The sequence below is a fragment of the Piliocolobus tephrosceles genome, chromosome 1 (genome assembly GCF_002776525.5).
Source record: "Piliocolobus tephrosceles isolate RC106 chromosome 1, ASM277652v3, whole genome shotgun sequence".
In the NCBI taxonomy this organism is placed as follows: Eukaryota; Metazoa; Chordata; class Mammalia; order Primates; family Cercopithecidae; genus Piliocolobus; species Piliocolobus tephrosceles.
Genome location: NC_045434.1, coordinates 40,147,501 through 40,174,411, shown reverse-complemented (window position 1 = coordinate 40,174,411; position 26,911 = coordinate 40,147,501). Strand labels below are relative to the sequence as shown.

Here is a 26,911-nt window from a genome sequence, read left to right as displayed (position 1 = left end):
AGATATCAGATGGCAAATAAGTATGTGAAAAGATGCTCCACATAGTCTCAGGGAAATGCAAGTTAAAACAATGATACACTACTACACTATTAGAATGGCCAAAATCCAGAACAATTACAAAACCAAATGCGAATGTGAATGTGGAGCATGGGGAACTCTCATTCACTGCTATTGGGAACGCAAAACAGTACAGTCACTTTGGAAGACAGTTTAGTAGTTACTCACAAAGCTAAACATAATCTTACCATATGACCTCTTGGTATTTATTCAATTGAGCTGAAAACTGATGTCTACACAAAAACCTGCACATGAGTATCATATTGGTTTTATTTATAATCACTGAAAACTAATTTATCCATTCACCTACTGAAGCAACCAAGATAACCCTTAGTAGATGAAAGGATAAATAATCTGTGGTACATCCAAACAACAGATTATTATTTAGCACTAAAAAGAAATGAGCTATCAAACTATGAAAAGACATGAAGGAAACTTAAATGCATGTTACAATCTAAAATGACTATATACCACAGGATTCCAACCATATGACATTCTGGAAAAGGCAAGAACTATGGAGGTAGTAAAAAGATCAGTGGTTGCCAGGAGTTGGAAGGGAAGAGAGGGGGAATTAACAGGTGGAGCAAAGAGGATTTTTAGGGCAGTGAAAATACTCCGTACTATACAATGGTGGATACATGTCATTACACACTGGTCCAAACCCACAGAGTGTACAACACCAAGAGTGAACTATAATGTAAAATGAACTTTGGGTGAATATGATGTGTCAATGTAAGTTCATCAATTATAACAAATGTCCCACTCTGGTGGGGGACGCTGATAATAGGGGAGGCTATTCATGAGCAAGGGGTATATGGGAAATCTCTATACCTTCCTCGCTATTTTTCTGTAAACCTAAAGCTGCTTTAAAGGAAAAAGAAAACACGGTGTAATCATATCCTTTGACACGTGACAGTGAACAAAAATTAGGTTGGAAAAAGAAACTGTGATTTTTGTTTTTTTTAACTCTATTGTCCAGGCTGGAGTGCAGTGATGCAATCATGGCTTACTGCAGCCTCAACCTCCTGGGCTCCTGCTTTAGCCAACCAAGTAGCTGCAACTTAGAAGCATGTGCCACCACAGCTGGTTAATTTTTGTATTTGTAGTAGAGACAGAATTTTGTTATGTGTTTGTCGAGGCTGATCTTGAACTCCTATGCTCAAGTGATCCTCCCGCCTAGGCCTCCCAAAGTGCTGGGATTACAGGTATGAGCCACTGCACCCAGCTGAAACAGTGCTTCATAAAATGTTAAGCTCCATAAAATTTTAGATCAGGGAGAAATAAAGTTCAACTTTCTAACTTGGTACAGGTAGATAATATGAAAGATGGACAAGTTAACTCAATTAGCAACAATATTTAAGATACTGTCTGATTTAACTAAATAAAATATGTTATAAATTATTGTGGTACAAATAGTACATTCTCTACTTCCAGGTACTCTTTGAAACTGAAAAACAAAAGATACTCAAAAGTCAAACTTGATATTCTCACAAGAGCCATTATTTAGCCCATACTTCCAGATGACAATTTAATTATCTAGACAGTTCTTTTTCTTAATTATTTTCCTGAGTAAAGAAATGGGTGCTGTATAATAAAATAATTTGGCCAGGTGCGGTGGCTCATGCCTGTAATTCGAGCACTTTGGGAGGCCAAGGCAGGTGGGATCATGAGGTCAGGAGTTCGAGACCAGCCTGGCCAAGATGGTGAAACCCCACTCCCCACTAAAAAAACAAAAATTAGCCAGGTGCAGTGGCGGGCACCTGTAATCCCAGCTACTCTGGAGGCTGAGGCAGGAGAATTGCTTGAACTAGGGAGGCGGAGGTTGCAGTGAGCCGAGATTGTGCCACTGTACTCCAGCCTGGGCCACAGAGCAAGACTCCGTCTCCAAATAAATAAATTACTTAATTAAATAATTTAACAAATTAAACCAGATGCAGATTTTATAAAACCTGTGATCAATTATTAACTGCCCCTAATGAATCACACACTTCTTGGCATTTGCACCCCTGGAACTCCTACTGACCCTGTGTTTGGCCATGTGACTTACTTTGGCCAACTGGACTTCAGTAAATGTGACACGGAGACTTTTTAAGCACTGGCACATTTGAGCTTGCCCTTTTGGAACACCATTAAAACATTATGAAGCTGAGGATGACAGACTACTTGGGAAGAGAGACCCAGCTTTCTTAGCTATCACAGCCACTCCAGCTGAGGGCCCAGACATTTGAGCGAAGTTGTTTTGGACCATGCAGGTCAGACTTAACTTGATCTAGATGGTCTGAGATACGGGAAACCAGCAAGCAAAATTTTTGGACATTTTAAGCAAAGGTATGACATGAATGTAATTAACTGGTAGTTTCTTAAAGAGTTTTGTTAAAGGAATCAGAGGAAAGAGTGGGTGAACAGATTTCATTTGGAAGTCATCAGTATATAGATATTCGTTAAAGCCCATGAGATGGGATGACATTACCAAGGGAGTGTTAAGAGGCAGAAACTCCAATATTTAAGGGCCAGACGAAGCCTGTCCAACCCATGGCCCACAGACCACATGCAGCCCAGGACAGCTTTAACTGTGGCCCAACATAAATTCATAAACTTTCTTAAAACATTATGAGATTTTTTTTGCAATTTTTTAAAGCTCATCAGCTATCATTAGTGTTAGCGTATTTTATGTGTAGCCCAAAACAATTATTTTTCCAATGTGACCCAGGGAAGCCAAAACACTGGACACTCCTTGGCTAGACTGAGAAGGAAACAAATAGTAAACAGATTGAGAACCAGTGGCCAAAGAAGTAGGAGGTAAATTTGTTAAACAAAGTGTCCCAGAAGCCAAATAAAGAAAAAGCTTCAAGAAAAGAGGGCAGAATGAATAAATGCTCCTGAAGAATAAAGTAAAATGAGGCCTGAGAACTAATCACTGGATTTAGTAATGTGGAAGTCACTGAGGATCTTGTTATAAGACGGGAGGAACTGAGGCTAAAATTGAATTTAGACAATACTGTCTGGGAAAAGAAAGAGGCAGTAGCTAGAGAGAGATGTGAGGTCAAAACAGTTTTTAAGATGGAATACGTAACTTTTTTTTATAGGATGGGATAAACAACAACACAGAAAAGATCCAATAGAGAAACATAATGGGTAAATACAGTCTCATGAGGGCCACAGGGACTTGTTTAAATACTGCATATGTTTAAAAGGAAAAAAGTCCCTGAATGAAAGAATAAAAGGTTAATATATAGAGAAGGAAAGATAACTAATTATTATTGGGGATCTACTAAATGACAAGTGAAGAACATAAGCCATCCTGGGTTTAGTTTTCATGACAACCTGAGATTATAACCATTTTTCCAATTTTATGATTAAAGACACACCTAGAGATTTTAAGAAACTTGCCCAATGCCACAAAGATGGTAAGTGCTAGGACTGGAATTCAAATCCAGGTACAGTATCAGAATTCTGGAGCCTAACTTTTTCTGCTCGTTATTTTACAATGCATGACAGACCTCAATTTTCAACAGTTCATATACAAAAGCTAAAGTGTAAATATCTCATTGCTTATGATTTATTCAGTTTGCCTTTTTTCTTTTATGAGACAGGGTCTTGCTCGTCGCCTAGGCTGGAGTACAGTGGCACAATCTGGGCTCACTGCAACCTCTGCCTCCTGGGTTCAAGCGATTCTCCTGCCTTAGCCTCCCGAGTAGCTGGGACTACAGGCAAGCTCCACCAAGCTTGGCTAATTTTTGTATTTTTAGTAGAGATAGGGTTTCCTCATGTTTCCAGGCTAGTCTCAAAATCCTGCCCTCATGATCCACCCAACTGGGCCTCCCAAAGTGCTGGGATTACAAGTGTGAGCCACTGTGCTTGGCCCAGTTTGCCTTTTTGACCAGCGTATGACATACCCACATCCTATTTCCCTTAAATCTAAAAAAGAACTCGTCAAGAAATCCTCCTGGTTTTGGCGTCTAATGTAAGTTCTTTCCCAGGAGTTCTCTCTCTAGTTGTTTTCTTCACTCTCTCTTCCTCCTCAACATAATGTAAAACAAAAATCCTAATTTTAGAAATTTTGTATTAATTAGACAATTATCAGAAAACACAGGTTTACCGTATTTTCTCACATGAATTATACAGGAGAAATGAACATACACACTTCAATGGCAATTGCAGGATCCAAATTTGATGAAAATTATAAGCCTATAAATCTAAGAAGCTCAACTGCAAGAATTTAAACACAAAAGAAAACCACACAAAGGCATTTTAATCAAATTGTTGAAAAACAATGATAAAAGGAGAGAAAAAAATATATATTACATAAGAAGGAATAAAAATAAGAGGCTGGGCGTGGTGGCTCACGCCTGTAATCCCAGCACTTTGGGAGGCTGAGGCAGGTGGATCACAAGGTCAGGAGTTCGAGACCAGCCTGGCCAACATAGTGAAACCCTGTCTCTACTAAAAATACAAAAATTAGCCGGGCATGGTGGCACGCACCTGTAGTCCCAGGTGCTCAGGAGGCTGAGGTAGGAGAAACGCTTGAGCTCGGGAGGTGGGGTTGTATGAGCCAAGATAGCGCCACTGCACTCCAGCCTGCGCAACAGAGCAAAACACTATCTCAAAAACAAAAACAAACAAACAAAAAGAATGATAGCTAAGTTCTTGCTAGAAAAAAGACAAGCCAGAAGATAACAGAATAACATCTTTAAAATACTAGGGAAAAAATGCCAATCTAAAATTTTATATCCAGCAAAAATATTCTTTAAAATCAAAGGTGAAAAAAATATATTTTTTTAGACACATAAGAGCTGAGGAGATTTGATGCCAACAGATCAATACCATAAGGAATATTAAAAAGGAAACTCTTCGGGCTGGAAGAAAATGATACCAGATGGAAGCCTTGAACTAAACAAAGAGAGGACAAGTGCCAGAAATAGTAAACATATGAGTAAATACAAAATAACTTTTTTCTTTGTTTTAAAACGTATTTAAAAGTCAATTTAAGAAAAAAATAAACAAAAACCAAAAAAGCCCTCTATATTTTGAAACTTAAATATAGAAGCTGTTTGACAACAGTAGGACAAACAAAAGGAAAGGAAAATGAAAGCACTACACTGTTGTAACATTTTATATTATACATAAAATTATATAAAGGTGTATAATGTAACTACTAGAGTAATTAAAAAAAAGACTAAGACAGTTCATAAAACAACAGAAGACATTAGGTAGGCATGGTGGCATATGCCTGTAGTCCCAGCTGCTCAGGAGGCTGAGGTGGGAGGACTGCTTGAGTCCAGGTGATTGAGACTTCAGTGAGCCGTGATGGCGTCACTGCGCTGCAGCCTGGGCAACAAAGCAAGACCCCGTTTCAAACAAATGAAAAAGAAAATACAAAAACAGAAACAGAGAAAAGAGAAATAGATAAATCTGTAATTATTTGGAGATTTCAAAACTCCCTCAATAACTAACAAAAAGTAGGCAGAAAACTACTAAGGTGGCCGGGTGTGATGGCTCACGCCTGCCAGCACTCTGGGAGGCCAAGGCGGGCAGATCACCTGAGATCAGGCACTTGAGAACAGCCTGGCCAACAGCGAAACCCTGTCTCTACTCAAAATACAAAAATGAGCCAGGTGTGGTGGTGTGTGCCTACAGTCCCAGGTACTTGGGAGGCTGAGGCACAAGAATCGCTTGAACCTGGGCGGCAGCGGTTGCAATCAGCCAAGATCGTGCCACTGCACTCCAGCCTGGGTGACAGAGCAAGACTTCGTCTCAATAAAAAACAAACAAACAAACAAACAAAACCAGTAAGGTTAGACCAACACTAAGGTTATAACCCAACAGATCCCACTGGTATTTACAGAACATTTTACCCAACAAGAGAATACACCTTCTTTATAAGTGCACATGGCACATTCACCAAGATAGAACATATGCTGAACCACAAAACAAATCTCAGAAGTTTAAAAGAATTAAAGTCACAGAACTACAAATTAAAAAAAAAAAAAAAAGATAAACAACTAGAATTGGTTGTCTAAGTTGAGGAATACAGTTCTCTAATTCCTCAAATATTTGGAAATGAATCAAACACTTCTAAATATTCGTAGGTTGTCAGGTGTGGTGGCTCACACCTGTAATCTCAACACTTTGGGAGGCTGAGGCCAGAGGACTGCTTAAGGCTGTTTGAGACCAACCTGGGCAATATAGTAAGACCCTATCTTTACAAAAAATTTGTAAAAATTAGCCAGGAACAGTGGCAGTGCATTCCTGTAGTCCTAGCTACACAGGAGGCTGAGGCGGGAGGATCACTTAAGCCTAAGAGTTTGAAGTCTCAGTGAACTATGATTGTACCACTGTACAATACCTAGGCAACAGAGAGATCTTGTCTCTAAAAACAAATAAAAAGTAAATAATCACAGGTCAAAAAATAAATCACAGGAGAAATCAGAAAATATTTTAAGCCAAATGAAAACGGAAACATATATAACGTGTCGGATGCAAAAAAAGCAGTGCTTAGAGAGGTATTTATAGCTTTATATGCTTATGTTAAAATAGATCTAAAAGCCTTGATCTAAGCATCTACCTAAGCATCTAAGAAGCTATAAAAAAAGAACAGCATATTAAATCCAAATAAAGTAGAAGGAAGAAATAGTAAAGGGCAGAAAACAGACACAGAAAATAAGTGAAAGCCAAAAGCTGACTCTTCAGAAGGATTTATATAATTCTCCCCAAACTGAACTATAGTTATAATACAATTGCAATCAGAACCCAAGCAGATTGCTTTTGTTAGAAACTGGCAGGCTATTTTAAAATTTATCTGGAAATGTAAAAACCTAGAATAGCTAAAACAATTCTCAAAAAAATAGAGAACTTAGATTACCAGATTTCAAAACTTACTAGAGAGCTATGGTCACCAAGACAGTACAGTAGTAAAAGGACAGACATGCAAATAGGACAGAACAGGGGTCAGAAACAGGCTCACCTATTTCTACATTTACATATATGTGTATGTGTGTGTTTTTACATGTATAGCCAATATATTTTTGACAAAGGTATCAAAGTAATTTAATGGGAAAAACAATTTTCTCAACAAATGATGCTGGAACAACTGGATGAAAATTTTAAAACCAGAAAAAAATTAACCTCAAACAATACACAACATTGCACAAAAATTAATCCAAAATGGATCATAGACTTAATCTATTTCTAGAAGAAAACTAAGTAAATTTTTACCATCTGATATGGTGTGACTGTTTGTGCCTCCTTCTCCAAAATTCATGTTAAATCTTAATCTCCAACACAACAGTATTAAGATGCCTAGGACGTGATCAAGACTATGAGGACTCTGACTTCATGGATAAGATCAGTGCCATATGAAAAGGCTGGAGAGAATCAGGTAGGGCCATTTTTGCCCCTCCATCCCTTCTGCCATAAGTGGACACAGCATTTGCTGACTCTGTAGAGAAGGCAGCAACAAGGTGCCATCTTGGACGCAGAGACTGGGCCCTTGCCAGGCACCGAACCTGCTGGCACCATAATACTGGACTTCCCAGCATCTGGATCTGTGAGACATAGATTTATGTTGCTTCTAAATTACCTAGTCTTAGGTATTTTATTATAGCAGCACAAATTGATCAAGACACCAATCCAAGATAAAGAATTCTTAAATAAAATTCAATAAAAGAAAAAACCTAATAAACTAGATTCATCAATATTTAAAACTTATGCTCTTCAAAAAACTGAAAAGACAAGCCACAGACTAGGAGAGAGAGAGAGAGATATGTATACAGTCACATATGTATGTGCCCAAGTGTACATATATGTGCATGTATGTGTGTAACATTCTATACACACACACATTTATATCCCAAAATACATATATGCAAACCAAGAGAAATGAAAACACATGTACACAAAAGACTTTCACAGAATGTTCCTAGCTTTATTCATAATAGCAAAAAATTAGAAACAACCTAAAGGTTCATCAAAAGCTGAATGGACAAATTATATATTCACACAAAAGAATATTATTCAACAGTAAACAAAGAAAGGAACTATTAATGTGTACAACAATGTGGATTAATCGCTTGGCATGTTTTATGCCAACAGAATACAGGCACAAAAGAATGCATTACATCATTCCACTTCAGAAGTTCTGGGACACGCAAACAAAATTAATATTGATAAAAATCTAGAGTAATGATTGCCTGAGACACGGAGGGTTAACCAGAGTTAAGAATGACTGCAAGGGGTCTAAAAGCACTTTGAGCCTGGGCATTGCGGCTCACGCCTGTAATCCCAGCACTCTGAGGTCAGGAGCTTGAGAACAGCCTGGCCAACATGGCGAAACCCCAACTCTACTAAAAATATAAAAATCAGCCAGGCATGATGGTGCATGTTTGTAATCCCAGCTACTGAGGAAGCTAAGGCAGGAGAATTGCTTCAACCTGGGAGGCGGAGGTTGCAGTGCACCAAGATTGCACCACTGCACTCCAACCTGAACGACAGAGTGAGACTCAATCTCAAATTAAATACATAAATAAAAGCACTTTGGGGGGATTTAGAATGTATTTAATCAGGGTGATGGTTACAGGGGCATATGTTTGTCAAAATTCTTAACTATACATTTAAAATAAATATATTTTATAACAGAATTTGATTAAAAGTGTATGTTTAAAATGCATTATCTGTATATGCATAAAATGCATATTCTATATTGATAAAAAGACTAGAAGGTATTAACAGTAGTGGTGGCAATTTAATGTTACCAAATTTTTTAATCTTAATGTTTTTATTTTATTAAATGCAGATATACATTTATAATAGAGTTATTAAAATATCAGTCTCCTATAAGCCAATTTTAATATATTTTATACTTAAAATGCTTTCTGCATAGAAAATGTCCATAGGTAAGGCTAAAATAATTTCTACAAAATAAATGCCCTTTTATATTGTCTGTTGAAGCCCAAAACATAAAATGTACTCCAGTCCTTCCAACCTAAGTTTCCATCCATTCTGCTTTTGTCATCAACCATCTATCTTTCTCCTTGTCTTTCAACTTTATGAAAAGACAATATATATATAGCTACTGGCTTTACTTTCTGATTACCTAAGTCATCTCTAAACTTGCAATTAGGGTCTTTTAACACTGTAGCAAATTTGCTCAAGTGTTACCAATGACTTTTCCTGACCAATCTAAGAGCTTTTGCTCAGTCCCTGTATTTCCTGAACTCTTACTACTCAATACTATACTTTATCAGTGTTTTTTCAAACACTAGCCCTGGATCACCCAGATTGCTGGACCACATCGCAAGAGGTTCTGATTCAGCAGGTCTGAGATGGGGTTCAAAAATTTGTGTTTCTAGTAAGTTCCCAGGTGATGCTGATGATGCTCATCTGGGGACCACATTTTGCAAACTATTGCATTAGAGCAACCCCTTCATTAAAACTTTTCTACTCAGTCTTTCCTAGTCCCTCTCACGTTTTTGATAGGTCATTTCTTCTTTTTTCTTTCTCCTTCCACCTATATAGGTAGAGTAAAAAGTCATTGAGAATTGAAGTTGATCTTTATTACCATCTGGTATTTGTTCCCTAAGAAGCTGGCCCTAACGCCCTTATACTTCCATAATTCATACTTCCCCGCTTGTAGATTCAAGTCTCACCATTATTGAAGACAATACAAAGTAAATAATTCCAACCCAGTTGACACCATGGTCCTATTCCAATTGCCTATCTGGCATCTCACCATAGATATTCATGAAATATTCCCTTTAGTACCCATACTTTTATTCCTCATTTCCATTAACAGTGCTACTATTTCTCTATGGTCAACATCATCAATGAATCTCTCTCTCACTCATTCTTCACATCTAACCATCCTTAGGGAGGTGAGGTCCCAGCCCAAGCTATAGGACCTAGGAGTTAGATGTACAACAGCCCAAGCTGTAGGACCTAGGGAGTTAGATGTACAACAGCAGCCAGAGCACCCTGTAACCAACTCTCAAAGAAACTACACTTGCCCTTCACAAAGTTATTCTACCCACGCCCCCTTGCCCAGCCCAAGCAGAAAGATCTGACAAGAACCTGAGAATGAGGACCAGACTTGGGCAAAGCAGCTAGCTTTTCAGTGTCTTATTATTTAACACGGTACTTAGCCCTTAGGTATTTTATATTGGATTGAGTAGAATTAAATAAAATTCAAGCCCTGTCTAACTCTGTTGTTTGAACTTTTTATTTTTGAGCTTCAATTTACTGTATGAAAAGTGAGGGTTAATTATGCTTATTTTGCAGGATTCTGTTAGTGAAAACATGTAACACATGTGAAAGATACTGTGAAAACTCATGCACTGTATCAAACGGAAAAATAATTAGGGTTAAAAAGAAAAAAACCTTGGCTGGGCATGGTGGCTCAAGCCTGTAATCCCAGCACTTTGGGAGGCCAAGGTGGGTGGATCACCTGAGGTCAGGAGTTCGAGACCAGCCGGGCCAACACAGCACAACCTCGTCTCTACTAAAAATGCAAAAATTAGCTGGGCGTGGTGGATGCCTATAATCCCAGTTACTCAGGAGGCTGAGGCAGGAGAGTCACTTGAACCTGGGAGGCAGAGGTTGCAGTGAGCTGAGACTGTGCCACTGCACTCCAGCCTGGGTGACAGAGTGAGACCCTGTCTTAAAAAAAAAAAGCCTTATAAACATTTTATTTTTCCTGGATTGACTCTTGCACAGTAAACATGCTACACCATGGGTATAGAAATGAGCTGTCCAAAATGGTAGTCACTAGCCACATGAGCACTTGACACACGGTTAGTGCAACTGAGAAACTAGATCTTAAATTTCATTCTATTTAAAGGGCCACATGTGGCCAGTGGCTACCACACAGGACAGCACAGTTATATATCAATACCACTGTTACTGATAACCTGCTGGAGTGAAAGAGAAAAACTACAAAACCTACTCACCTTCCTCTATCAACTATTCTCATGTCACCATTTGAAAGGCAAAAGTACAGTCAACAGCAATTTTTGGTGAACAGATGAAAAACACACTAAGTGAAAAGCCTTCACATAACAGAGCTGGCTTCCTATCAGTTAGGGTCTCAAGAGAAATAGTACTGATTTATGTTAGGGTACTGGCATATGAACACAGTTTTACACTCTCACTCTGGCTAGCACCAACAGAAACAGAAATGGGCTGGGTGCGGTGGCTCATGCCTTGTAATCCCAGCACTTTGGGAGGCCAAGGCGGGCAGATCACGAGGTCAGGAGATCGAGACTATCCTGGCTAACATGGTGAAACCCCGTCTCTACTAAAAAATACAAAAAATTAGCCGGGGGTGGTGGCGGGTGCCTGTAGTCCCAGCTACTCAGGAGGCTGAGGCAGGAGAATGGCATGAACCCAGGAGGCAGAGCTTGCAGTGAGCCGAGATCGTGCCACTGCACTCCAGTCTGTGCCACAGAGCAAGACTCCATCTCAAAAAAAAGAAACAGAAATGTATGTCATCCATCTGTGTATCTCTGGTACAGTTTGTCAAATGAATAGAATCCTCATACCAATGACTCTCAACTGTACTTATATGTTCTCTCTGGTTGGTATTCCTTTTAGAAGCCCAGCATCTGAATTTTTTCTTCCTATTTTTGAGAAATCCCCACAATTTACAAAGCAGAACCTGCTTCCCATTATATATTTACCAGCTTCACTTGCAGCTAGTAGCTAGTGTACAGATACATAATTCAGGCTCTGTCAATAAACACACCAACCCCACATTTAAGTGTGAACTAATGAGAAAAAGTGGGAACTGTGGCTAATAAATTCTGGATAGCAACAGCAACCACATCCAATTTCCAATAGGGCCAGCATGAGTGGTGTTAGGGTCAGGGATGCAAAGTAACTGACACAATCAAGGTTCTGCAAGGTGTCTTCACAGGCTGAGTTCTATGATGTGATTTGAGGCATTGTTCCAGGCTGCACAGCTATTGTGGAAAGCAGAATAATGGCTCCCCAGAGATGTCCACATCCTAATCCCAGAACCTCTGAATTTTACCTACAAAAGGGGTTTTTCAGGTGTGATTAGTTAAGGATTTTGAGACAGGGAGACTGTTATTGAATTATCTGGGTGTGTCCAATGTGATCACAAGTATCTTTCTAAGTGAAAGAGAGGCAGAGAAAGAGAGTGATGAGGAAGTAGAAGGTAGAGTAATATGACTACTGGCTTTGAAGATGGAAGGGGGCCATGAGCCAAGGAATGTGGGCAGTCTGAAAAGCTGGAAAAGGCCAAGAAAAGGATTTTCTTCCTAGACACTCTAGAAGGAATGGCACCTTGATTTTAGCCTGGTAGGACCCATTTTGGACCACTGACCTCCAGAACTGTTGTGTGTTTTAATTCCACCATTATGGTAGTAATTTGTTAGCGCAGCAAAAGGAAACGAATACAGCTATTGGTCCTACACCTCCAGCCCTTTCACTGCTTAAGTGAGCCAGTGTTTTCTCTGTTCCTTGCAACTAAAACCCTAATAAACTCTTGTATTCTTCAATCCTTACATCTACAGTGTGTTAGCATTTCTTTAAAAAGACAGTGACCAGCCTGGGCAACCTGGAGAGACCTATCTCTATGAAGAAAAAAATTCAAAAATTAGCTGGGTGTAGTGGTATGCACCTGTAGTCCTAGCTACTCAGGAGGTTGAGGTGGGAGGATTGTTTGAGCCTGGGAGATAGAGGTTGCTGTGACTACATGACTGGAGTCCAGCCTGGGTGACACAGTGAGACCCTGTCTCAGAAAAGAAAAAGAAAAAAAAAAAAAAAGGCCGGGCGTGGTGGCTCACACCTGTAATCCCAACACTTTGGGAGGCTGATGTGGGTGGATCACAAGGTCAGGAGTTCGAGACCAGCCTGACCAACACTCTATAGTAGAGACAACCCGTCTCTACTAAAAACACAAAAATTGGCCAGGCATGGTGGCGGGCGCTTGTAATCCCAGCTACTCAGCAGGCTGAGGCAGGAGAATCACTTGAACACAGGAGGCGGAGGCTGCAGTGAGCCAAGATGGTGCCACTGAACTCCAGCTTGGGCGACAGGGTGAGACTCCATCTCAAAAACAAAAATAGGCCTGTGACACAGTTTATACAGTTTTTGCTTCTTTTCATTGCTTAAATCAAGTGTGCTTGGTTTTGTTTATGTAACAATGAAGAATAGTATGAAATATTCAGACTCTACCATTCCTTGAAGACTGAGATATGTCAATCACTCTGAGAAATTCATGTAATTAAAAATGTTTGCAGTAAGTGCAATCTCATATATTATTAGACATATTATTAGACAACATTTACTGGGTGTCGGTATGGTTCTAAGGTTGTCCCAAAATAATTAAGAGAAAGCCCTCCTCTTAAAAAACATGAGAACAAAATGGTATACACACAAAAGGGGAGAAACATCTAGTCATTTACCTGAGAAAATTCTAAGATGATCCAAAGAAAGACTTTCTGGAAGATGGAACTTTTCAAAAGCAATGTAAAGTCACATGAAAGAAAGAAATTAAGACTGAGAAGGAAAGGAAAGCTCTCCCTTTTCCTAGTTAACCACAGTCTTGCTGTCTCAATTTCAGGTAACAATAAATTTCTGAGGGAAAACATTAAATTCAAAGATATCAGGTCACATAAAAAGTATAGTTTTAGTAATCTGTTACTTTTTAAAAGTTACACTGAATTTTCCTTTAGAAGCAAATTATCTAAGACTTAAAGTTTATACATGCAAAATTATAATCCTTAGTGTCAGAAGCTGGCATCTAAACATCTCTATGTAATAACTTTACCAAGTCAATGAGAAAAATAGAATCCAAATCTTCCGCAGTGAAGCTATCCAAAAAACTGGCAAGTCATTCTCTACTTGTTACTATTAGCCCTGATAGGTCAAAGTTATTTTCCCCGAAAATAGCCGGTTCTCAACATTCCCAAGTGTTCTAGGAAGTAAGACTGTATATAAGTAGTGATACTAATTAAAGACAAAACCTTCAGAAAGAATAGTTATAATAAGGGAGGAATAGCAGGTCAACTAGTCAGTAACATAAATCAAAGCAATCTAAATTAATTAATTTCCAATATACAAGAAAAACTTATCTCCCCTCAGTAAGTTTTTTGGCAAAACTACCCGGCCCACTTCCTGCTGATTATCTACAAAGAAAAAGTGCATTAGGAAGGTTGACATCATTGATGAGAAAAGTGTTCAGATTACATATGTTTATAATTGTATATATTACATTGTTTTATATAAACAAAATAAAAATAAAAACAAAATCATATAATCCTAAGCAAATAAGAGTATAAAACTAGATACAGACAGAATCAGCCTGATATCTAGGTTCAAAATCCAGCTCTGCCACTTTCTGCATGTATGTCTCCTACGCCTGTTTGCCTAGCTGTGAAACAGAGCAATAGTAGTATACATCTACTATTCAGAGTTAATAAACACAACAATATTTGGATTAGTGTCTGGGACAACATAAAAGTGCTGGCAATTACTATTATCAATCATGTCAAAAGAACAAACAGCCTCTCTGTGAAGTTATTCCTCATTGATAGTCTATACAAGCCTCAATGTCAGAACTGAAAAAAGAAAAGGTGTGTCAGTGTATGCCAGATTACATGCGAATGGAAGCTAACCCAGAACTTCTATGGCAGATGGTCTAAGAGTATAATAAAGAAGCGTTTCAAACAAGTCAAAATGATTACTAAAAACATTATTTATAAAATAATAAAATAACATACCAAAAATTTTAAAATAAAGGATATTAACTCAGGAGTCTCCTTCTAAGTTTCACAAAGATTTATATTTAAAGGACATACCTATATGGCCACATCAGGATATACTGCACACCTCTCCCAAATCCAACACAAAAGCAAATAAACCTTCATACAAAGGAAATGCTAACAATTCCCTGATAGCATTTAAGTTTAAAGGGAGAGAGAATTGTTCATGGTGACACATTCTTGAGAGCTGCCATCACTTGTAGCTTCACATCAGCTGCCAAAAATAGTGGAAAGACTAATTGTTATTTCAGGTATAAAGAAACAGCAAAGGTAACAAAAAAGCAGAAAGCTTGAGGTCTTTTGTAGTATGAGTTGGCCCTCTATCTCTGAGTTCTTCACCCATGGATTCAACCAATTGCAGACCAAAAAAAAAAAAAAAAAAAACAGAAAAATATAACAATTTTTAAAAATACAAATTAAAAAGCAATATAGTGTAACAACTTTTACACTGTATTACATATTGTAAGTGATCTAGAGATGATTTAAAGTAGAGAATGTATGCAGGTTATGTGCAAGTACTATGCCATTTTATATAAAGGACTTGAGCACCTATAGATTTTGGTATTGTGGGGGTCCTGGAACCAATCTCTCAAGGATACCAAGGGATTATACTGTGTATATCTTCTCAAGTAATTCTCCTACTAATTCTACCGTGGTCATTTTACAGGTAGAAAAAGTAAAAAACTAGAGAGGTTTAAGGTCACATTGCTAGTACACAGTAGGGATCTGAACTCAGGACAACCAAAATACAAATTAAGCCACTCTTAATTCAAACACCTTGGCTCATTCAATTTGCCATGCCACTGTCTTGGGGAGCCAAAAAGACTTGTGTACGAGTTTAAACAACCAAATTAATACGTTACATTAGAAAACTAGAAAGCAATTAATCTGTTACATTATTTTCCTTTCATAAACCAGAATTTATGATGAATATACCTTATCATTTGAGGTGTGGTTCTTAAAATGGTCTAACCTTTTCTCATCAAAAAACAAAACTAATGATTATTTCAGATAAAGTATAACACTGTCATTTTGGTTATTTAAACAGAAATTGAGGAATATGATTTCATAGAATTAGATATTAAAAGTACAAAAATTTCACTTCAAAATATATTACACAAGCTGTATGTATGCACACACACAACATTTTGCAGATGTCCTAAGACACTCTTTAATGTCCAAATTTATCCTATGGTGGTTCTCTCAACACTATGCTTTTTTACTTTTTTCACCAGTAATAAAAAAAATTTCAAGTAAGCAATCTTTAACTCATTTTTTTCTTTGAATACCATCTTCCAAGTTTCATTTTACTTTGATCATCTCACTACTAATTATCTCATTACTGTACAGTATCTCAAAGATAATCTGTTAAGTGATCACCTGATACAAAATTAATTAATAATTCAAAACCTTTCTAAGTGGCAGTATTAGTAAAACAGACACATCCAATATATTGTATCCCAACGAACACAGCACTGAAATACTATTATATGTGTTTGGGAAGAAGAAGGAAAGAAAAAGAACTCAACTTCTGCAATCTGAGAACTCAAAGAGTCTTGGGAAACAGATGAGGATATTAATGCAAGATAGCAGTTATAACAGACTTTCAGAATCATCCTTATCATTTAAGACAAGACACCACAGTAGGAAAATGCCATCAAGAGCTGTGAGAACAAAACACTAATCATCAAGGGGTCTGCAAAGTTTTTCTTCTTTATGACTTGAAAAAGTTAAATCCAAAGACACTTCACTTAACCTCAGTAACTAAAGATTTTTGATATTTCCCCCTAATGCTATAGAACTCCTCCTTCCCACAACTCTACCTCCATTCTACCTCATCTCAAGGTGAGGATTCTATAAAAGAAGTCCTATTAGCCCAAAGCTGTTTTCAGAATTACATGTACATTAGTCCTCCATTATCCATGGGAGATGACTCTGTGGATGCCTGAAACTTCAGGTGGTAACAAACACTATATATACCACCTTTTTCTTATACAGACTTCCCTATGATAGTTTAACTTATAAATTAGGCACAGTGAGAGACTCACAATAGCTAATAATAAAATGGAACAATTATGACATAAGCTATAATAATAAGTTATGTGAACATGGTCTCTCACTCTCTGAAAATACATTGTACTGTACTCACCTATTTTCTGACCACCTACTTTTAGTTACCATTGACCACAAGGTAACTAAAACCATAATTAGGGGAGGACTACTCATCATCTCCCACGTAATCATTTAATAATGTTCCAAATAGCTATTTTTTTTTAAGGCTACTTAAAAAAGCAGGGGGAGGAAATCTAAATCTTTACGTATCTCAGAGGAAGTACTGTAGGCATTATATAAATCTTTCTCTCTTGGGTCTCCCTATTCCAGTAAGAATGTGCATAACACACACCAGTCATTCAAATATAAACTGCTCCCTTAAGATTAATGACCACATTCACTGAAAGAGAACCTTAGACCCACCCCCCCCAACAAAAAATGCAAAATGAGATATGGACTAATCAAAATCTCTAATTTATATGACCTAATGTGACTGGTAGTCTCAATCTGATCATAATGTTTACATCAACCAAAGGCAGTCATTCCTACTATCAGGATTCTTTTAGAGTTCTTCAAACACACTGCACTGAGGCATTCACTCACTTTGTTCTTTGCCTGCTATACTCTTCTTTTTTCACCTGGCTAATCCTGCTCATACTTTTAAAATTCAACTCACAGGGAGTGGTGGCTCATGCCTATAAATCTAAGCAACTTGGGAGGCTGAGGCAAGAGGACTGCTTAAGGCCAGGAGTTCAAAACCAGCCAGGGCAACAGAGCAAAATTCTGTCTGAGAAAAATAAAAAAAAAAGTAAAACTGAACTCAGGTGTTCAACTCAAGAAGCTTTCCCTAACGTCCTATGCAGGAAAAGTTCCACTTCCCTTGGTACACCCATGGAATTCCTTAAAAACTTTTCACATTGTATTTACCACATTATATTGAAATACTTGTGCCACATCTGTCTCCCGCAGGAGCCACTATCCTAAAGAGTAAGCATCAGTTCATTTTTATATTCTCAGAGCCTCGCACTGGCATATGGCAAATATTCCTAAATGTTTTGCAAAAACAAAACAAAAACATGACAATTTTATTTACCACCAATTATGTACACTGTACATTTAAAAGATGCTGAGACATGGTCTCAACTATACTTAGTCTAGCTGCAGAGAGAAGTCACATATAAAAAAAGAGATCATTACAAAATTAAGAAATCAGAAGTACCAAATGACTAAGATACAGGAAATGCTACAAAGTACAAAGAATGCAGACATCACCAGAGTACACAAGAAGTCTTCACAAAAGAAGGTGAAGCTTAAGCTAAGCTAGTACAGAATGGCACTTCCCACATGGAAAATGACATGGGAAGAGAGATTTAAGCAGGAATGCACATGCCATGATTAGAAAACAATGAGATTACTCTGGCTAAGGCAGTTGGTTTCTATCAAGGAGTAAGAAGATATCATGAGGCAGAGGTAGGTGCAGGTCACTTTATGGAAGGCCAACAATACCAGATAAATGTGTTTAAGGAAGCGAAAGCCATATACAAATACTTTTTCAAGACTATTAATATAGAAGCAATGCAAAGATTAATTGGCAGGGTGACAGGTGGTAGGCAACCTGAAAAAGAACCAGAATTTGTTAAACACATGTAAACCTTTGTTATTTTAACACTGACAGCAATTTTAGGAGATCAGTGTTCCGTTTTACAAATAAAGAAATCAAGACCCAGAAATGTTAAGTTGTCAGCCCACACAGAAAGTAGCCGGCGGTGCTTAAAGCCCCAAATCAATGCTTTCTTCTTGATACCTGCAAGAAGAAATGCAGGTGGGTAACAGTTGGAAGAATTTTTCAAAAGAATGGGCAATGTAATCAGAATCATGAAATCTTGATGCTAAACGCAACAGAGCTCAGAAGACCCCATAAAGCCTCTGTTTATATACCACTGCCAGTATGAACTATTTGGTAATTGAGTACTTACTTGTATGCCCAGTGAAACTACTTGAGGGCATATTCTCTTTTTATCCCCAGGGACCTGGGATACAGCATGGTCCAAACTGAATGTTTATTGGTGGAATGGATAGAAGGATAGATACAAGAGAGGGGGACACAGAGAGGAAGCAAAACAAAAGTGTGAGTGTGAGAGAAAGGAAAACAATCAGTAAATGAATTTGGCCACCCTGAGGTCTTTGGCACCTTTGAAAATGTCAATTTCAATAATGTACTCAGGAAAAAATGGCTAGATAGCAAAGGATCAAGGAAAAGTAGATGGTAACTAAAGGAAAAACATAGGTTAGGGCAAACTTGAAATGCTTGGCCACAAAACAAAGGTAAAGAAGGACAGAGCACAAAGAAAAATCAGAACAGGAAGGCCTTTTAAGGGAAAATTGAGATTGGTTCATAGAAGGTAAGACCAGTAAAGGGAATAATTAAAGAGACTAAAAGAAGAGAGCCACACAACTGAAAAAAGGTCCTGAACGATGGTAAACATTTAAGAGTATAGTTAAAGGAAGGGATTCTGTAGGAACTTTCCTGACCAAATTCCTTTTCCCTTTTTGAGGCCCATAGCAGTCACCAAATCTTTGAACTACCACTTCCACATCACCACTTCTCTGTCCATAAACCTATCTTATCTAAGAAAAACTTAAGATGTGGTCAAAATAATAACTAATGCAATGTATTAAATGAGTGAATCAATTTTTTAAAAATTTATTTGGAATAAAGGAGCCATGGGTTGTTCTTCCTGCCTGAAATGGCAATTTGCCCAATATCCACTTTTTAAAATCCCATCCATCTTTCAATATCCAAACCAAATCTCACCTCCTCAAAGACACCCTCTTCACTCTATCTCCACCTCTGTTGAAATAAACTTCTTGCCTATACTTACATAGTACCTTTGACCTACTGTTATAGCTACTTAAATGTCTTTCTTTTAATTTGCCAAAGGCAAAACCCCGGTAATTGTGCTCTACACAATAAGTATTCAATAACGGTCAGTAAAAAAGAACACAGATTTAAGAAATTAAAATATGTACAAATATTTTACACTGTTGGTGGGACTGTAAACTAGTTCAACCATTGTGTAAGACAGTGTGGTGATTCCTCAAGGATCTAGAACTAGAAATACCATTTTCTTAAGTATAAAACACACCAGCCCTTTTAAAGTGTGAACCACTCTCCGCCCCAAAACTGCCTTATGAAACTTGCAACACTAGTGGGTCCAGATCTTAGTGTAACATATCCATTAAAAACAACAACAAAAAACTCAGCAATTGCTGCTTCTACCGTGAAGGCAGAAGACCACAGCTGTTAGAAAGCAAAGAAATGAAACCTAAGATAGGACAGGAAGTATACATTTTGAATCCAAATGAAACCACAAGGGAAGCAGAAATTAACTGCCAAAATAATTTAGTCAGACAATATCCAAGCAGGTAATAAGCTATTAACACTGTTATAACAAAGACTTATAAGCCTAAAGAGACAGCCATTCATTCAAATAATGTCACCACCTTTGGCTGATATTCCGGGACAAAAGCTAATTTACATTCTGTAAAGGATGTACTTGGTGGAAAGGAAGTGGATGGGACGGGGGAAGATGACTTCCTGGACCACATGAACTAAAATCAGCATGTGTTCTAAGACTTCTAGAAGCTTCAGGATACACTGACTATCTGATCTAGCATCACTAAACTCTTCTAGAACCTGGAGCCCATCCTACTTAGTTATATATTCCTCCCAATGCTCCCACTATCTTCTCTGTTCCTCTCCCCAGTCTAGGATAAGGCTCAGCTTGCTACTTTATCCAGTCTTATCCCCATTATCTCTCTCTGTTCCAAGATTTATACTGATACATTTTAATTTTTATTTTATACCATATTGGATATTTTACTTCCTATTTAAATGACAACCATTTTTCTGCTGGCTTAGAAAACAACCCTGTGGCTGTTATATTAGAAACAAAATTTCTGACAAAGTGAACCACTGAGATGCAGCCTCTTCACTATAGATGTATCATACCAAAAAAAAAAAAAAAAATATATATATATATATACACACACACACATATACACGTATACACATACATACACACACACGCATAAAACAAAACAGATACTTTCTGGACCTTTCCTGTAAAGGAGTCTAACAGCAGGAATCCACTTCAAGTGGATCTCACTGAAACACCCACAACACAGGAAGAAATTAAAGACAAAAGAGAATAGTGAAGGAAGGAAAGGAGGAAAGTTGAAGGGAGTGCAGAGTATGAACAGTGCCTCCCACAATGGCAGCAGAAGTCATTCGGTGGCACCTATGCCACCTTTTATAACAGGATTTGACCTGTTTGACTGGTATTCCCTATGGCTATGATTATTCTACTTTCTCATCTTCCAAAACAACTTTGATGTCTTCTCTGTCTGGTACTTTAATACTTCCCCAACTCCTGCTTTTCCAACTTTGATATGTTTTTTCTTTTTTTCAAAATGCCATTCTTTTAAAGCATATTATACTTCACCTGTGGTCTATCCTAACCTTCTCCTACCCCCACCAAATGAATTATATTCAATACACCTTTTTCTTTTACTCAACAGAGGTGTCAAAGTCTTTTAAAATCTTTCATTCTGTCATAAATCGAAAGAGAAAATTCTCTGACTTTTCCTTCAATTTGAGTAATAAATTCCCAATATTATTTGGCCTAGAATCCCCATACTTAAGATCATTTTATTTTTATAAAACATAAGAAAGTATTTCCAACTTAACTGATTCACTTAGAAGTCTTGTCAGTGTATTAACAAGATACTTACCTTTCAACAAACAAAAAATTTCATTATCCTTTTCTGCCCAGAATATCATCATCTTTCCCACACAGAGGACAGGTTTTCTTCCTTTCATCTCTGCTCTATTTTTACAACTTGAGACTAACTCAGTTCCCTTGATGTTGAATTTTCTCTTTGTTGGTCTTACTGGGGCTTCTTACCTCATATCTTCATTTCTGACCCTTCTGAAACTTCCATCTTGCTCCTTGGTTTCCTACCACCACACCATTTCAATGCCAGACATCCCAGCTCATTTACTCTAACAAATTAAAATTTAGCTCAGACAAAACTGATTTTCATCTACATGAGGCAGGATCTGTAACCATGCAGACTAAAAATTGCCCAGTCATGATCTTCCACCGACAAAGGTAGGCAAGAAAATTCCTAAAATCAAGGTCACGAAAAACAACTGCTATACCCCCCCAACCACATCCATTCAGCAATACTCAGCATCCTCCCTGAAGTGTCTATAAAAACCAACAGTTCTATTTTCAAAGAACGTGAACATAATGCTTCCCTAAAGACATTCTCTAGTGTCCCCACTGCAGACTTTAAATGGAATGAGTATCTAAAAGAGGAGGAGGGAAATTCAGACTGGCACAAGCCTTTATTTATGATTCCCACAACCATCACCTAGGTCTCAGACTTCTAACGCTTGCTTTAATTTACTTAGGACAAACACCTAAGATTGAGACAAGACTGGCTCCAGGAATCTTTCAGGGACCCCAGGACCTATGCCTCCCCCATTTTGCCTGCTCAATTTTAGCTGGAAAACATCATTGTATTCATTTTTTTCTTTTCTCCCTTCTTCAAAGAACTAAGTTCATCTCAAGCTATCACTGACTCCACATCTAAGGAAATCTTCCCTATGATGTCAAGCTATAAAATATAAGGTACATTAACAAGAAGCCTCTCAAAGTCCACTGATCTTCCCCATTAAAAGTACCACCACTCTGCCAATTTGCTTTTCATAACTTTCTAGATCCACTGCCACTACCTTATTCCGGACCAAAGTCCCAAAGGGAATCTTTTGTAAGGAAAAGAACCTTACAAAAAGGATCAATTTTAAAGTCTTCCCCTTTTCTAAGCAGTAGTCACTCCCCAATTAATGTCAGACTCTAACAACCTTACTTTGTTATCCACCAATATATTACACAGTCATCTTCCTAACACATAGCTATGAACATATTGATTCTAACAAATCATCTCAGATTCTCCATTGTCTACCCATTTTAACTATGAACTATGGAACATGATATTCAGGATCCTCTTAAATATGGTCACCTTATCAAATAGGATTTCCCTGACCACTTTGTCCAGATAAAACAGTACATTCCTGTCTTACTTTATTTCTCTTCCTAGTGCTTGTGACCACCTGACACATATTTAACTGCTATGTTTACTGACTGTGTCTTTCTACTCTAATATATCCTCCCACGTTCACCCTTTTGTTCACCAGTGTACCCTCAACACTAGAATATATTATGTTCTCAACTTGTATTTGCGGAAAGAACAGATGAACACTGACACGCAGTGTACTATAGCTGACTTGAAGTTAGAAGACCTATATTTGAGTTAGTTTCCACACCCCAGCTATATAAGCCTCAACAATTTTACCTTCTTTGGGCTTACATTCCTAATGTGTAAAAGGAAAGGGTCAAACTTGATAATCTCTACAACTCTAAGCTTTCCCAGCTATATCACACTACCTTCTTGTCTGACTGGACTGAAAACCTCCCTTCCCCCAACTTCCCTACCTACATAACTCTGCTCAGTTTCCTTCCATTTGGAATTCCCCTCTTCTCAATTCACATCTGTCAAAATGAACATTAAGGATGAACAATATCCGAAGTGCCATTTTCTTGAAGTCTAACGAACTGTAAGCTCTGTAAAAGGAGGGTGGAGTTCTTATTTTTCTATTCTCAGATGTTGGTACAATGCCTCCCATACAGGTGATCAACAAAACAACTAATGAATCATGAGTACATGAATGAGAAATCAACAGTCTTTCCTGATTCCCTCCCATTGCTCAGGTGATCTCCTGCCTTTGGACTCAAAACACTTGGTATCTTTTATTTTTATTTATGTATTTATTTATTTATTGAGACGCAGTTTCACTCTTGTTGCCCAGGCTGGAGTGCAATGGCTTGATCTTGGCTCACCACAACCTCCTCTTCCCGGGTTCAAGCAATTCTCCTGCCTCAGCTTCCCGAGGAGCTGGCATTACAGGCGCCCGCCACCACGCTCAGCTAATTTTTTGTATTTTTAGTAGAGAAGGGGTTTCACCATGTCGGCCAGGCTGGTTTTGAACTCCTGACCTCAGGTGATCCGTCCGCCTTGGCCTCCCAAAGTGCTGGGATTATAGGCGTGAGCCACTGAGCCCGGCAACACTTGGTATCTTTCATAGTCCTTACACTCTGTGCTGTTATTAACTTATTTGCCTAATAGACACTCAACTGCAAATTCCTTAAGACTAATCAGCACCCTGATGGTTTCCATATCTCTCTATAGCACCTACAACAGATCTTTGTCATAACTGTATTTATTTGAAATATTAAACAGCAAAGGAATATTTGAGATGAAAAAAAGGGCCTCAAATTACAGACATCGTTCCAACTGTGCTATGGTCACTGGGCATATATGTTGTGTTAAAATCAAGCATTCAAGCATAGTTCAAATATCTCATTCTTTCCTCTCCCTATTATGCTTAATAAAACTTTACTACTTTAAAAATTATAATGACCACCCTATGTATCATGTAACTACACACCTCTTGCAATATACATATAGGGATCCACACACATCAATACGTTCACGTCACTAAACAGATAAAGTGACTTTTCCACTCATTTCAGACTTCAACCTCATCCAACTCCCTCCTCCGCAAGGTATGAAACAAGTTTTTTAAAAACATCTTTCCATAAGGCCTCCCTTTCTTAGTTCTGCTCCTGAAAGACAAAAAGGACCAATTTTAAAGTCTTCCCCTTTTCTAAGCAGTAGTCACTCCCCAGTTAATTTCAGGATCTAACAACTTTACTTTTCTCTATTATCAAGATTTTTGACCCACCTTACCTCTGCCTCCAAGCTCTTACTCAGCTTCCATGGAACCTTTCTGACTGCACAAAAGCTGGTGTCCTTCCATTCAATATGTTCTTGCCATCATGTACTAAGTTCAACCTATCTACATCTTCTTTCTGAAATGTGCATCAATAGCCGCCCCCCCACCCCAAACACGTATCTCGCATACACACACACTATACCCATGTGTCACTCTACCTCTGACATACCTCTCGTGTAAGTTCCTTACGCCACTCTTAATGAATGCACACGACTCTCAGAATGGTATCTTCCAACTACACTGATTCTAACCCAGTTTTTTCTGAAAAACCCAACCTTGTCCACAGTGCCTCCCTCTTTCCTCACTTCCCCATCTAGTCCCCTTCTTCATCCCCTCCCCACACCGCCAACTAACTACAGATGACATTATTCCTTAATACTCCCAACCCAAGAACGAAGAACAAGCTCCAGTTTCCTGCGGTCTCCCTCTCCTTCTGTCTGCCCTCCTCGGTTACCCCGCCCCAACACCCCAGGTGTGCAGACTTCCTCCCCGTCCTCTACTCATGCATCGCTCCAACCAATCCCACGCCACACCACGAGTCCCCTGCCACGGGGATCAGACTCCTCCACACCCACCTCCACTCGGGGTCGCCGCTGCCTCCCCGGACGTTTCTCTCCACCCCTCCCGAGACCGCGGGCGCGCGCGCACAGACATTCTCACGCTTCCCCAACCTCCCTCCTCGCACCGGGACGAGCCGGCTTCGCCAGAGCTCAGCCCGGCCGGTGGGGGCTTAGGCACCCATACCCGTTCCGCCCCCTCCCGCAGACCCCCTTGCAGCCTCCGCCGCCCTGCCCGGCGAGGAGAGGACGCAGCAACTCCCCCGCCACCCCGGACTTACCACCTCGGTGTCTGTTGCTCCATGCCCCAACCCGCGGCCCGCTCCCCCTACGTACCAGGCCGGGCTCTGCACTCACCGGAGGTACTGCGCGCTCTGCAGGCTCATCCTCCGCCGCCGCGTCTTCCCGCGAAGCCTCCGTGGGTCTCTCAGGCTCCTCGGAGCGGCCCCGCGGCACCGCGGGTGCTGGCGGCCGCCGCCATCTTCCTCTCCTCCGGCTCCTCCTCGCTCGGCAGGGGGGTGGGGGTGAATGAGGCGAGGGGGAGGGAGCGGGGAAAGCTGCTCTCGCTGCTGCTCCGGCCCGTGGGGCGCAGGGACACTCCGACCCGGGGGGGAGGGGGAGGGAGGAGGGGCGGGGGAAGAGGAGAAGCAGAGGAAGGAAGTCGGCTACGAGGGGGGCTCCCTCTCGCGAGATTTCAGCAGCGCCTGTCCGTCCGGTGATTTCCGCTTCTCCGTAGCGCTCCCTTTTGGGATCAACCAGCTGTGTGGCGCGTGTGCGGCTTCTGAGCTACCGGCTGGTGGCGCTTGGCAGCTTCCTGCCAATCTACCCTTCTCCCGCGCAAGGGTGCAATCCCAACCCCACCAAGAACACCGAGGCCCAAAGAACCGGGAGTTACACTCAAAGTCTTCCCCCTTCTTATTACTCCAGCGGATTTCTCTCTTCCTTTTTGCACGCCTCCACTCTTCCCCACCGGAAACGCCGCCCCTTCCTCCTACAGTTCCTCCCAGCTGTCCCTCGACTCTTGTCTTCCCTTGTGCGTAGAGAGTGACTCGAAGGACCCCCTTTCCTCTTCTCTGCAGCCCCTCCCCATGCACGCTGGGAGACTCTTGGAGGGGATAAGGTGGGGCCCGGAGAGGAAGAGAAAAGAAAACAATCGGATTGGATGGACAGCTGCCATGGCAACTGGAGGCTGTGGTTGTATTGTCATAGTAACCGGTGTGTGCGGACAGGGTGACCCTCCCCTTGGCCAATGGATTCCCAGGAAACCGCCCAGGGTTCGCCGTTGGCTTCACTTCCATCTAAAGGCCTCCCCCAAGTTAGGAATCGAGGTAGTTCTCCCCGGTGGTGAAGTCCACTTCCTCCTCCCTTCCCACTTCCCACAGCAACTGGGGGGACATCCCGAGGCATTCCCCACGGGCTATTCCACCCGCCTGCAGGCGGGAACCACCTCCATAGTTTCCTCTCGGAGCCGGGCGTGGAGAGGGCTGGGCCTGCGAAGAAGACGCATGGCCTGGAGGCTGGCGGGCGGCGGGCTGGAGTCG

General features: G+C 39.8%; 1 protein-coding gene across 9 annotated transcripts in view; it reads right to left on the bottom strand.

Moving 5' to 3' along the window:
• SMG7 (SMG7 nonsense mediated mRNA decay factor) overlaps positions 1 to 26,231 on the bottom strand; it is an 86,780-nt gene extending 60,549 nt beyond the window's left edge. For 2 of the 9 annotated variants that reach the window (XM_023203467.3, XM_023203475.2), the window contains exons 1-2: positions 25,728 to 26,105; positions 24,466 to 24,643 (exon numbers count right to left, since the gene is read on the bottom strand). Coding sequence is in view for 2 of the 9 variants with exons in the window: in XM_023203472.3 (XP_023059240.1) it covers positions 25,728 to 25,756 (29 nt within the window). In the remaining 7 variants the exon portion in view is untranslated. Of the gene's footprint in view, positions 1 to 24,465; positions 24,644 to 25,727 lie in introns of all 9 variants that reach the window. The other 7 variants (XM_023203468.2, XM_023203470.2, XM_031935682.1 and 4 more) reach the window with 6 other exon arrangements.
• Between the last annotated feature and the right edge of the window lie 680 nt (positions 26,232 to 26,911).